At 41.7% G+C, this 13,198-nt stretch overlaps 1 protein-coding gene across 4 annotated transcripts in view; it reads left to right on the top strand.

Annotated features, from left to right (window-relative positions):
- OPHN1 (oligophrenin 1) overlaps window positions 1–12,892 on the top strand; it is a 388,712-nt gene extending 375,820 nt beyond the window's left edge. For all 4 annotated transcript variants that reach the window (XM_054471934.2, XM_063660731.1, XM_063660732.1 and 1 more), the window contains 4 exons: window positions 2,327–2,492; window positions 3,546–3,596; window positions 7,656–7,697; window positions 8,950–12,892. In XM_054471934.2, coding sequence (XP_054327909.1) covers window positions 2,327–2,492; window positions 3,546–3,596; window positions 7,656–7,689 — 251 coding nt within the window. In that variant the 3' untranslated portion in view covers window positions 7,690–7,697; window positions 8,950–12,892. The remainder of the gene's footprint in view (window positions 1–2,326; window positions 2,493–3,545; window positions 3,597–7,655; window positions 7,698–8,949) is intronic.
- Window positions 12,893–13,198: the final 306 nt, after the last annotated feature.

The raw sequence follows: 13,198 nt of genomic DNA, 5'->3' as shown, positions 1-13,198 counted from the left end.
GAGGAGGGTTTTTCTTTCTTTCTTTCTTTTTTTTTTTTAATTATACTTTAAGTTCTAAAGTACATGTGTACAATGTGCAGGTTTGTTACATATGTATACATGTGCCATATTGGTGTGCCGCACCCATTAACTCATCATTTACATTAGGTATATCTCCTAATGCTATCCCTCCCCTCTCCTCCCACCCCATGACAGGTTCTGGTGTGTGATGTTCCCCTTCCTGTGTCCAAGTGTTCTCATTGTACAATTCCCATCTATGAGTGAGAACGTGCGGTGTTTGGTTTTCTGTCCTTGAGATAGTTTGCTCAGAATGATGGTTTCCAGCTTCATCCATGTCCCTACAAAGGACAAGAACTCATCCTTTTTTATGGCTGCATAGTATTCCATGGTGTATATGTGCCACATTTTCTTAATCCAGTCTGTCATTGTTGGACATTTGGGTTTGTTCCAAGTCTTTGCTGTTGTGAATAGTGCCGCAGTAAACATATGTGCATGTGTCTTTATAGTACCGTGATTTATAATCCTTTGGGTATATACCCAGTAATGGGATGGCTGGGTCAAATAGTATTTCTAGTTCTAGATCCTTGAGGAATCACCACACTGTCTTCCACAATGGTTGAACTAGTTTACACTCCCACCAACAGCGTAAAAGTGTTCCTATTTCTCCACATCCTCTCCAGCACCTGTTGTTTCCTGACTTTTTAATGATCACCATTCTAACTGGTGTGAGATGGTATTTCACTGTGGTTTTGATTTGCATTTCTCTGATGACCAGTGATGATGAACATTTTTTAATGTGTCTGTTGGCTGCATGAAGAGGAGGGGTTTTTATACTCATTTCGCAGATGAGGAAATTTACAGTCATAGAGGTGAAGTACCTGTCTAGGGTCCTACAACTTGGAAGCAGCAGAACAAGGTCTGAAAGCCAGGCCTACAAAACTCCAGACTGTCTCACTTAGAAGTAAGAGTCCAGGGTTTGCCTTAATGGGGCAGTAGGCAGACCAGTTTGATTAGAGTAGAACTGATAGTTAAAATCCAGGGTTAGTGCTTGGGACAATAATGTGGGACCAGCTCAAGGAGGGCCTTGATTTTCTGTGAAGGAGTTTAAACTTTTGTCTTCTACATTTTAGAGCTGTTGAGAAAGTCTTTAAAGAGCAGAAAAACAGTGTAAAAATACTTAAATTAAATTTTATAGTTGTATTATGTAGATTCAATTTAGTATGTTTTTACATTTACTGTAAATATTTTTGTAGAAAAAAATGGATGAATATCAAGATCCACTAACACCCTTGCATAGTTATGTACATGTCTATTTCAGTATGGTCTTCATCAGGCCATGAGCACTTTCTGTGGACTTTTTTTTCACTTGATATTATTTTGTATGCCTGTTTTTGTTTTGACCTGGTCTAAATTTATGGCAGTTCACATAATATGTATTGGTTAAATGCTTGTATTAATTGTTTGTTTAGCCTTTATGGTTAGGTCTGATTTTTTGTCTGATAAGATGCATGTGTTTGTGCCAATTGCTTTTTCTTAAGTGTTTTTTTTTTTGTTTTTTTTTTTTGGTTTTTTTTTTTTGCCTCTTGGATTAGTCCATTTGGGCCTGTTCCCAAAAGCAGAATTACTGGATCAACGAGTATGAACCATCTCATATGTGTGATTTTGTATTTCATCCACATTGTTCCAGAATCCTTGATGCCCTCTAGATAAAATAAGCCCAGTTCACATTGCCACCAGCAATGTGTGAGCTTACCTGTTTTACTATAGTCCTACTAGAACCATCTTATTTAAAAAGTATTTATATTTATTTTGTACTAACTGACAAGGAAACTAAAGACACAGAGGCAGGAAAGTGAGTTAGAAGACAACTATAATAGTCAAGGCCTAAGTGAAAAGGACCTGGATTTCAGTGATGATGAATTTAAGCAATTCAAATTCATCATCATCAGACATTTAGTAAGCACCTACTATGTACCTGGCCCTGCATTAAACATATTAGGTACCTGATTTAATCCTCCCACTATCTCTGTAAGATAATATATTGTGGATCTTTATTATATAGCTGGGGAAACTGAGACTTAGGGAATGGATATGACACACCCAAGATATCTGAAACTCCAGAGCTGGGGTTCAGATATAGACTTTCTGAAGGGACAGTTGCCAGAAAAATTACAAAAAAAAAAAAAAAATAGCCAGAGTTGTTAGTACCAAGAAGAAATGGAGGCCAAGGAAGTTGGCCCAGGTAACTCTCATATTGGGTGCCTGCTCATGAGTAGTGTTCTATTTAGCTAACCATCCAAGTTCCTGGTATCATTTTTTCTTCCAGGGGATGCTGACAGTTTCAGCAAAGTGCGGCCTCCAGGAGAAAAGCCAACCATCATCCGTCCCCCAGTGAGGCCCCCAGATCCTCCCTGCCGGGCAGCTACTCCACAAAAGCCAGAACCAAAGCCAGATATTGTGGCTGGCAATGCGGGGGAAATCACATCATCTGTGTAAGTAGGGTTGTACCTCAAACTTGACTGAAGGCCTGTACTAGGCCACTAGGAATGCTTTCAGGATCACCATATTAAGGGTATACAGTGCACAACCCTGGGGCATCTTTCACTTTATAGTCTAGGGAAATATCATAGGCCAGCCCTGTTGGGAGTATTCCACTCAATGCTCAAAGCTGAGGGATTTCTCTAAAGCTGAAACCTTTGATTCTTAGTACCTGCTAGGAGACCCATTTTTCTTAGCTTCCTTTATCTCTGTATGGTGATATTATTACCTTCTGACTTTAGCTTCCTTGGCTCAGGACATTTAAAAAAAAATTCTTGTTATTTCTACTGGTTTTAAAAGTAATTTAATGAACAGATTGGTTCATTGTACTTATGCTTGAGGCTTTTATTTTAAGCAAAGGGTATGATTTAAAATTTTTTTTCAAAATGACTTTGGTTCTCCAGAGAGCCTCTTACAGGGTGGGAGCTGAGCTGATGTACAACAGGCCTTCCTGAGGCTGGGCCACAAGCCAAGGAACCAGGGAAGGAGCAGCTAGGGTGGGACCACAGCAGTGCTCAGGGACCAGCTTTGCTTGGCCACAACGCGCTTGCCTGTCCTCTCTTTATTGACTGGGACCGTTCTTAGTATACTGCCTCCTGGTCTTCCTTTTTCTTGTGTTTCTTGTTTTCCATAATTGTAAAATTGGAGAAAAAGAAGAACAAAGCCTCCACAGCTTTGACTAATTAGCTCAGTATATTTACAAAAAGCCAACAATTATACTTTGAAATCAACACTGGTTTCATTTATTTCCCCCAAGAAGAGCCTGACTCAGCAACATACTCAGACCATTCTGAAGCAGTGGGGATAAAGAGTGTCAGCTATGGCCTTAGGGGTGCCTATGGGCTCTGGGCCATTTCACATTTGGATGTGTAGGGCCTTTGCCAGCAAAGGCAGGGGCTGGTATTGGTGTCCCATCTGGTTCAGAGTCTCCTGTCCTTTCTGTTGGCCATTGGTTCTCACGTGTATACCAAAGCAACTTATGGGACTTGGTTGGCTTCTGTTTGCAGGGTGGCTTCCAGGACCAGGTTTTTTGAAACAGCTTCCCGGAAAACAGGAAGGTAAGATATGGAGGTGACAAAAGAGAAACCAAATCGCCTTTTAATAACTGCATCTTTAGCATACAATTGTGCTCACTCTAACATTCTCTCTTGTTTTGTTTCTCTACAGCTCTCTGTCTGTCACTTTCTCTCTCCCAATTCTGTCTCTCCATCCCTATCTGTCTCTCACCTGTTCACCTGTGTGTCTATTTGTCTCTCTCATATTCTTTTTCTCACTTGCTGTCTGTGTCCTTTTTTTTTTTTTGAGATGGAGTCTTGCTCTGTTGCCCAGGCTGGAGTGCAGTGGCACGATCTTGGCTCACTGTAACCTCCACCTCCCGGGTTCAAGTGATCCTCCCACCTCAGCCTCCCTAGTAGCTGGGACTACAGGTGTGTGCCATCATGCCCAGCTAATTTTTGTATTTTCAGTGGAGACAGGGTTTTGCCATGTTGGCCAGGCTGGTCTCGAACTCCTGACCTCAGGTGATCCATCCGCCTCAGCCTCCCAAAGTGTTGGGATTACAGGCGTGGGCCACTGCACCCAGCCAGTGTCTCTGTCATTCTCAATCTCTTTCTGTCTGTCTGTGTTTCTTTGCCTGTGTCCCCATAGTTGTCTTTATCTGTTTCTGTGTTCATGTCACTCTGTATGTCTCTGTTTTTCTCTTCCTGTGTCTCTTTGTATCTTTTGTCTCTTTGCCTCTTCATTTCTACATCTCTCTCTCTGCTCATCTTTCTCTTTTCTCTCTCACAAGCACATATGTATGTGCACACTTGTGTGTGCATGTGCATGTGAACACACACCAAGCAGTATCTCAAAGACTTTACACCCAATATTTTTTGTCAGTTTTTTTTTTAGTTTACTTTTTTATTATTTTACTTATTTAGATTCCATTATATACTCAAAGGGCAGCTGACAGGGATATGTAGAATATTATACTCTAACATAAACAGCCTTAGGGCCCCCATTTCAAAGGTAAACATTGGACTTAGGCAATGGTTCTCAAACTGGCTGCACATCTAAGTCACCTGGAAACATGGAGAAAAAAGTCACATATTCCTGGATTTCATTCTAGACCCACTAAAACAGAATCTCTAGTAGTGGGGCCTGGGAATATGATTTTTTGTTTTATTTTGTTTTTTCCTTCCCTCCCTTTCTTCTTTTCCATTAGTTTGTTATTAAAACTTCTCAAGTGCTTGTACAGACTGTCCAAGGCCTGGAATTTAGGACCCTTTGGACTAGAACATCTGGAGAAATATTTGGTTAGCCTTCAGGGACTCTTTTGTGAGTTTGTTCCTTCTTGGTTATCAGAGAGTTTGAAATTGTTCTTCCTAACAGGTGACAGGAGCAGAAATCTTCTAGGTGGTCAGTTAAAAGCAGAACAATATACCTTTCCCAGCAGTGGAGTTGGAGTAGATTTTCCATCCTCTAGTCAAAACTATGGGAACTGACTCACTAGGACATGATTCTGCACAGCAGTTCATTCTAGCTCTGCTTGTCAGTGAGCCACCTGGAACCTCAGGCTGGGCCAAATTCTCCTTAGACAATAATTTACCATTCATTCTACCATAGCAGATGAAAGTCAGATCAAGGCCCCAGATTTCTGTTACTGATAGCATGAAGATAAAAGTTTTCACCTCAGAAGTTTTTTAAGTAAGCTTAATCAAATATCTCTCTTAAGAAAAAGAAAAGAAGAAGGGAGACGAAGAGAGTCTCAAAATTCTTAATAAGGTGGCCTATGCCTCCCTAGAATAAGCCACTTGAGAAATAAATAACAAGGAAATAGAACGATGTAAACTGGAATGAACTGGATATGTCTACAGGAAAGCTTTTTAGAGGAGGTGATATATGAGCTGGGGCTTGAAAAAAAAATAGAACTAGACAGAAAAAATGTTGTGGGGGCAGTTATTGATCTGCAAGCTTGGACAGGAAACCAAGGCATTGAGAAGGAAATATGTAAGAAGCATGAAGAAAGTCCAATAGAACTTTTAAGGCAGGTAGACTTACAAGAGGGAAGCTATAGCCAAACTGGTGTTGAGAGTGTGAAAAGATTCGTAGCCATTACCAATGGGCTGGGCTTTGTCAGCCAGTGCTCGAGGAAGCCTTAGATCAACCACAACCTACAAGGGCTATGGCCAAAGCAGGCACTTCAGCATAGAGTATCACTCTACCCACCCTATGTCTGGACTTCTAGAACCTAGATTTAATCCTGTTCTTTATTCCTAGATTCCATTTTGGCAGGAATGTAGGTAAGACCAAAGTAGGTACACTTGCTCTCCAGTATGTCATGAGCTACCATCCTGGGTACCCACAGGCTCCTCCCACTCAGCATCCACATAGGGAAAGCATCCCTTCCATCTAGGCCTCCACCTTGTAATCACCACTTGCATCGGTGCTTCCACAGGTTGGCCTCTGATCAAGATCCTCAGACCAGTCACATAGTCAGTCCCATCTATGGTCATTGTTGCTAAGTTCTTCTCTCATCTCTAATGAAAATGATGATCTTTTTAAACTTTGTCTTGCCCCTTTTTGATCCCCATTTGTATACCTGACTATAGCCTAGCGTTTGAATGACATCACCCCCTTATTCATTTCCCTTACACAATTTAAACATAAATAACTAAGAAGAAAATGAGTAGTGGCTCATCAAGAACATAAATGAGGTGAGGACATTTCAAAGAGGCCCAACAGCTTATGGTTTCAGAAGTTATTAGTGTTCCACTTTGGCTAGAATGTGGGAGAGAAAAGAGGGAAGCTTAGCTGGGGGTAAGACCAGAAAGATGGATTGGAGCCAGATCGTGAAGGCATTGTATAACATACTAAAGTGCTTGGTCTTTATACTGCAGTCCGTATGTGGATGAGTCATACAAAGGGGGGAAGAATTTCAAGAATGACAGTCACATTCTGAGCTGACCAAGTTGTAAAAAGATCACTTTGGTAGTGGGAAAGATAGATGGGAGAGTAAAGACTGGAGACCAGTTAAGGAGACTAATTGTCCTGGCAAGAGTCGGGGAAGCCCTGGCCTATGGCATTCCCAGTGGGAATGGAACAGAAGGGACAGATTTGAGAAAGACTCAATAAGACCTTGCTACATTTTCAAACATGGAATATTGATGAACTGAGAAAGAGAAAAGTCTAACTTGGGCACTTAAGTAGATGGTACAATAATTAATCATGGAGAAGCAGGTTTTATGGGCAAGATGCTGAGCTCAATTTTGGACGCAGTGATTTTGAAGACACAGTTGTTAAATTTATACAAAATTTTTAAAGACACTTTGAGACTTAGGTAGAGATGTTCAGTGGGTAACTGCAACTTAGGCTAGCAGTTGGAGCTGGATGTACGTATACATAGATTTTAGGGTAGAAATATGAGTATAGCCACTATATAAGTCTGGGGAGTGGGGCTAGTCACATATGCTACAATGTGAATAGTAGCCTGTTGTGGGGAGGTCCCTAGTATTTGGTGGCAATTGAAACCATGGATGGGAATAAGATCCTCCAGGGAGTAAGTGTAAACAGACTGGAGAGAAGAGAAAAACAGAAGGTTGAGGACATAGCCCTGGGGACCAGCTGTTGTACGTAATGCTCTGGCCACACTATAGTGGGTTTCATTTGCCAAGATTTTCTCGTCCCCCAGCTGTCCCCAGACATGGGTAATTTAGAACTAATCCAAGCACATCAAGAGGCTGGACAAGGTTGGTTTGGTCTTCTAGGCAAAGGAGGATTCATCTTTCACATGGTACTTGTCTGTGTCCTCACCCTTATCCCTGTTAGAGATCATCACAGAGTGTAGTTTGTGGTCTGCAGCCAGCTTCCCTGGGTTCTCCAAGCTTCACATAGTCTGGTACTCAGAGAATTGTTCTGGCGCCTGAAAGATGTCTTCACGTCTCTTTAAGCCTGCCAGAGAAGGAGCCCCAACTATAAGCATGGAGCTAAATGTTTTGAAACATCTGGGCTGAATCACTTCTCCATTTTTCAAATGGCCTCTTTAGCACTGGCCTGGAAGTGTCCCCCATTCCCCCAATTTACCTTTCCAGTCCTGATTTCTAGAATCTTAGTGAAATGTCTTTCTTTATCCACAGTTCTCAAGGCAGACTTCCTGGAGATGAAAGTTGAGGCTACAGGTATGCAGTCCCCATCCCTGATTACAGAATCTTGTTCCACATAAGCCTTCATTATGGGATCTGATATTTTGAGGACTGGAATAACATGTAGATCAGAAGGGTGGGAACTCACTTCTATGCCTCAGTTCATTACCCTATCACTGCATGACCCTTAAATTTAGTGACTTTCAATTCCAAGGTTTTGTGTGATTTTAAGTAACCTTCCTCTTTCATTTCTTTTTCTCCTAGCCAAACTATAGCACGCTTTTACAGATTGCCTTTGAATCAAATTTATTAAGAATCCTAGGCTGTGACATTTTGGGAAAGTACATTTCCTTCTCTGAGCCTCAGTTTCCCAGTTTCTAAAATGAGAAGGTTGGAACCTTCTAACTCTGACACCTCTTGGGCCTTTAAGGAAACCAGGAACATCCTTTTTGATATTATAACAGATGCCAAGAGGCTACCTTAGTGTCTGTAGATGGATTCATTCCTGCAGACCAAATCATTATTTCAGTCTTACCCTCCTGAACCTTCATTCTTAGTCCTTTATGTTTGTCCAATGCAAAGCACTTTCACATTCATTATTTCATTTGATGCATATCACATGCCGGGAGAAGGGAGGATAATATGTGTTCTAACTGAACAAATAAAGGAACTGAAGTTCAGAGGGGATAAGTGACTTGCAAAGGTCACAGGAGACTCAGAGGTCAGGGAAATTCCTTTCTCTACAGTAGGAGTTCTGATTGTTTGACTATCAGATTGCTGGCATGATGTGACCTGATAACACACGTAAATGAGATCCAAGTATCTGGAGCTTGGCTTTTCATGTGCTCCCTAACCTTCTTTTTTTCCCTGTCACTGCCAGTCCTCAGAGGTCCGTGGGTAGATAAGCTTCTCCTTATCAGCCCCTATGGAGGTGAAGTCCCTGTTAAAAGGAAGTTTATAGTTATTGTATGACCATAAAGGCAGTGGGCATGATGTGGGAAGAAATCTCAGAGGTTCTAGTATCAGGCTTCTATTTCTCCATGTAGATTTTGGGGAGTTTGAGTTGAGGTCAAAGGCACAAAGTGTCCAGCCCTGGTCATAGCACCGTGTTAGGCCTGTTTCATGAGATCTGACTTGTAAGAGCCTTTGCCCAGCAATTCGCTGTTGCTCAGAAGATGAGCTACCAATTATAGGCTTAGCTACCTACCAAGAGAAGCCCCACTGATCAGTGGCTGTTAAGTACTTGACCAGTCCTCGCTAATTCCCTACTCTCTTCTTTCTCTTTCAGGTTTTAAAAGCCTTGGCCTCAGAGGACCCTTTCCAGGTTCTGAAAGAGTCTTTCTTCTTCAAACCTTTGTGTGCGGAGTCATTTTGTGTTGAAGAGCAGCTCCTTCCTAGCCTTGCACTTTCAGACTCTCTCTGGGAGGCCATAAAATAAGGAGCATATGTCCTAGACAGGTGTTTATATCTCCTTTGTATTCAGTCTTCATCCCCTCAGAAGGTCTGTTTTGAGTTTCTATAACACTGTGAAGAGCTGGACTCCCTCAAGCCAGACTCTGCCAAAACCAAGATATCCACTTACCTGAGTCGAAGAGGGGAGCTCAGTTTTCAACTCTTCCCTGAACTTCCTGCTTCCTCAGAGGGCCACTGAACTCTGACAGATTTGGGGCTAAAGACTGATCTCAGGGGTCTTACCTTGAACTGAAGGCCACTTGAGTTGGGGCCATTGCTTACCTTGGTTGGAAGGGAATAGAAATGTTTGCTGAACATTGGAGAATCTCAACATGTCTCCTACCGAGGATATGGACACTGGTGCCATGTCGGCGCTCTGGTGCTGCAGTCTGTTGCCAAGAGCCTGTCTGCTCCTGCGAGGCTATGAGTGGGATGAGTGATGCCCCCACAGCCCCTCCATGTGGACTTAGGAAGGTGGCCTTCCTGCTGTTACATGCAGCCACTTAGGACAAATCTGCAAAGCATGTTTTGCATGTAAAAGCCTAGGTCTATTTGGATTATTCTTTCTCCTTTTTTTTTGACAGCTTCCTGTCAAGCAATCAAGAAACAAACAAAAGCTGAACACATTTCTTTTTTAAAAAAGGAGACTGTATTTGGTCCTGTAGGAGTTCTATTTTGGGGTCAAATGCTCGAAAAATTGTTAAGGTGGATTGAGGCCAGGCAGCTGTCACTGCTGCTTCATGTTTGCCTTCTGCACATAAACTCTTTTATCTCCTGAAAAAAGCAGTTCTTAATTCAGTGTCCATGGACTCAGAAACTCCATGATGCCCCTGAGATGGTATGCACAATTCCATGACAATATGCCCTTTCTGAGGAGATAGTCCATAATGTTCTGCTAATTTCAAATGGGCTCGTGACCCAAAAAAGTTAAGAACCACAGCACTTGAGTAAAATACTCTTTTTTACAATCCATATAAGCCCTTGATTGGAAGGGCTTTTCAAAATCATTTAGTCTAACTGCCCAGTTTCCAGTCGGGGGAACTGAGGCAGAGCAAGGTAGTGATCACACCAGGACAAGATCTCAGGTCCCAGGCTCCTATGCAAGTTTTTTTTCCCCATTATATCACACTTATCTAGCAAGGGACCTTGTGGTTTGTGGCTTTAGTGGCCATCATTTCCGGGGGTTGGCTTTTACCGTTTTTCTTGAATATTTGCCACCAAGTGAAAAAGGTTGAGACATAAACCCTTGCCAGGTCCCTTTCATTTGCTATCTCTATTATTGGAAAGGACCTAAAAATTGGTGTAATGGGGCAGAAATCTAAGGAATGGACATTTCTAATTCCTGTTTGTTGAAGGGAAGTTGCTGGAAAGAACATCAATACTTGTTTCTATGCAGATGCCTGGGCCGTAGCTTGTCTGTAGAGTCTGTATAATTATAATGTTGCCCAGTGTGAGGGAAAGAGCTTTCCTACTTGCACTCTTCTACCAAGGCCCAGTTAGTGCACGGATTATAGTATAGATAAAGAGAGAGTGAGTGCATGCACACTCATGTGCAAACCCACTCAGAGATGCATTTGGAACAGTGCTACTGAAAGGCAGTAGTCATTTTCAAGACTGAATTCCAAACATGGTTTATTGGTGAGTTAGGAACATGTAAGGCCAAGTACACTGAGAGCCTTTTTGAAAGTAATTGAGTGGAAACTTGATGCCATTCTAAATCAAGGCATATCCAGGTGGCCCCACTGAACTCACTCCACTGTACCCAGTCTCAAAGGCCAGGTTGCTAAGAAACCAGGAGTAAAAGAGTCAAGTGACCCTCATTTCGCCTGCTGCTTGCCCCCAACAGTAGTCTCTGTGAGGCCTTACTGACCTCACCTAGGAAGTGATTTTTGAGCCCTTGTTTCAGGGCTGTGGCGTCCCTGCTCTATCCTGAATAAAGCAGACAGGTGTGCAGATTTTGGCCACGAAAGCATGGCTAATAGGGCCACAGTCCCTTTAAAGAGACATGGTTTGACTCAGGTTTTCTTGGGGGAAAATACCACAATCATCAATGCAAACATTGGAAGATTATTGAGAGCCCTAGAAAGTTGCTGTGATCCCAGTAGAAAATATGTCCCAGAAATGTCATGAGATTGCTGTGTGTTACCTGGGACACAGATCAAGGGCCTATCTAGGAGAGCTGGGGACCAGCAGTCTGCCTGGAGGCCAGGGAGCAGTGGCTGAGTAGCTCTGCCCTTGCTCTGGTCTATACCTTAAGAATGCCAAAGAATGAATCTCAACGCCTGCCTTTGGCACTCTGACTTAAAGTGCAAAAAGCTTCTGTGGCGAGGCATGCTATCATGTAATAAGACCAGCTTGGCCTAGGCTTAATGGATGGGTAGTCATTTTGCAGAGGCTATGGGAAGAGGGTGATAATAGAAGAGTGGCAGGTATAGGAAATTATCAACATACCTTGGCCAGCAAGTTAGAGAATCTGGCAATGGATGAACTGAAAGTGATGAACTGGCAGGGATAACAAAGAACCTAACATTTATTAAGCACGTATTTATTAAGTGCTCAGTGTTTCATATACATGCAAGTATTCTTCTCATTTTACAGAGAAAGAAACTATGGCCCAGGGGGCTAAAGTAACCAACTCAAGGGCACATAGAAAGTAAATAAAAGAACTGTGATTTGAATCCAGGCCACTCTTAGCCCATGCTGTTTTCCCTTTGCCACACTGTGGTAGGTGTTTGAACAGAGGCCACATTACTAGAGTTGGCATGACTCTTGACTCTTGCCTGCCTAACAAAATGTTGAAAGGCAAACATTTGAAGGAGGGAGGGGATGCAGGTTCAGTTTATATGGAAATGCAAACTGGGCTGGAAGATATTCCTGAGTTAGGCTTTCTCTTCATATTCAGCTTACACATTTGGTAATGTTTTTAAGATGATCATCTAATTTTATTTTGTGAAGTGAAGGATTTGTGTTTTAGTTGGTAATTGTTAAGTCCTTGGCTTGCCATTTTTCAAAAAGTAAAAAGGTCCTCACAGGTGTCTCCATACTTCGCCAAGGTTGTAGCATGGGCAGTTTCAGTTTCAGCCTAAGAGACTGGTGACATCCACAAATGCAGTTTTAGAAGCAGAAAAGGTCTTGGTGCCTCTGCAATACTTGATGTATTGGGGTCAAATCTCTACAAATTTTTCTGTGGTGATAGCAAAATCACGAGATGGCTTACAAAAAGAAATATTGAATTTTTATTTTTGAAGTTTTTATTTTTTAAAAGGTTGGGGGTGTTCAGCCACTGAGGGACAAAACTTAGCATCTAATTTCAATTATAGTGTCATGCAGAGTATTTCTAAAGTAATTGGTTTTCATGGGAAAGTATTCTCTTTTCAAGAAGTTCTTTGATTCTGTAATAACTAGAACAAATAAAGTAGTAAAAGAAGAAATAGTTCTGTGACTAGGAAAAAATTGCTTTTGAGAGAACGTAGATCAATTATACTACTTTTAAGGTAGCTGCAGATAAGTGGCCTTGACACATTACAAGCCCAGAAAAAAACATCAGAAATAATAAAAAATTTCGGAGAGAATCAAGATACCTTAAAGATAAGTTTTTGATAAAGAAAAGCCTTCATTTTCCTGGGGCAAATGAAGCACTTGATGCCAAGGACATTAGTAGAGGGTTAGAAAGATTGCCTGTGTGAAAGACATATGCTGTATCAAAATAATAAAACCAATGAGATCCTAGGGCTCATTCATGTGACTTTCAATAAAGTATGTAGACTGTCTAATATAAATGGCCTCCATCTGCAGTTTTGTCATGGAAACAATCTTTGAGCATATCATTGAGGCATGATGGTACATGGAACCACTCACTACCTACTGCTTGTGTTGACTTCTACAAATCTAAGGAAACCTAAGTAAAGAGTTCTTTTGCACCTAGGAGTCTCCATTTACAGTCTACTTTGAACAATGGCCTCGCAGTTCCCTCAGGCTTCACAACATCACTTTGTGACAGGTGACAGGCCCATTTTACAGATAATGAAACTTGAGGCCTAGGGAGCTGAGAAATAATTTGTCCAAGATTACACAGCTAGGTTAAC

Source organism: Pongo pygmaeus, chromosome X, assembly GCF_028885625.2.
Source record: "Pongo pygmaeus isolate AG05252 chromosome X, NHGRI_mPonPyg2-v2.0_pri, whole genome shotgun sequence".
NCBI lineage: Eukaryota > Metazoa > Chordata > Mammalia > Primates > Hominidae > Pongo > Pongo pygmaeus.
This window is presented reverse-complemented; position numbering and strand designations above follow the sequence as displayed.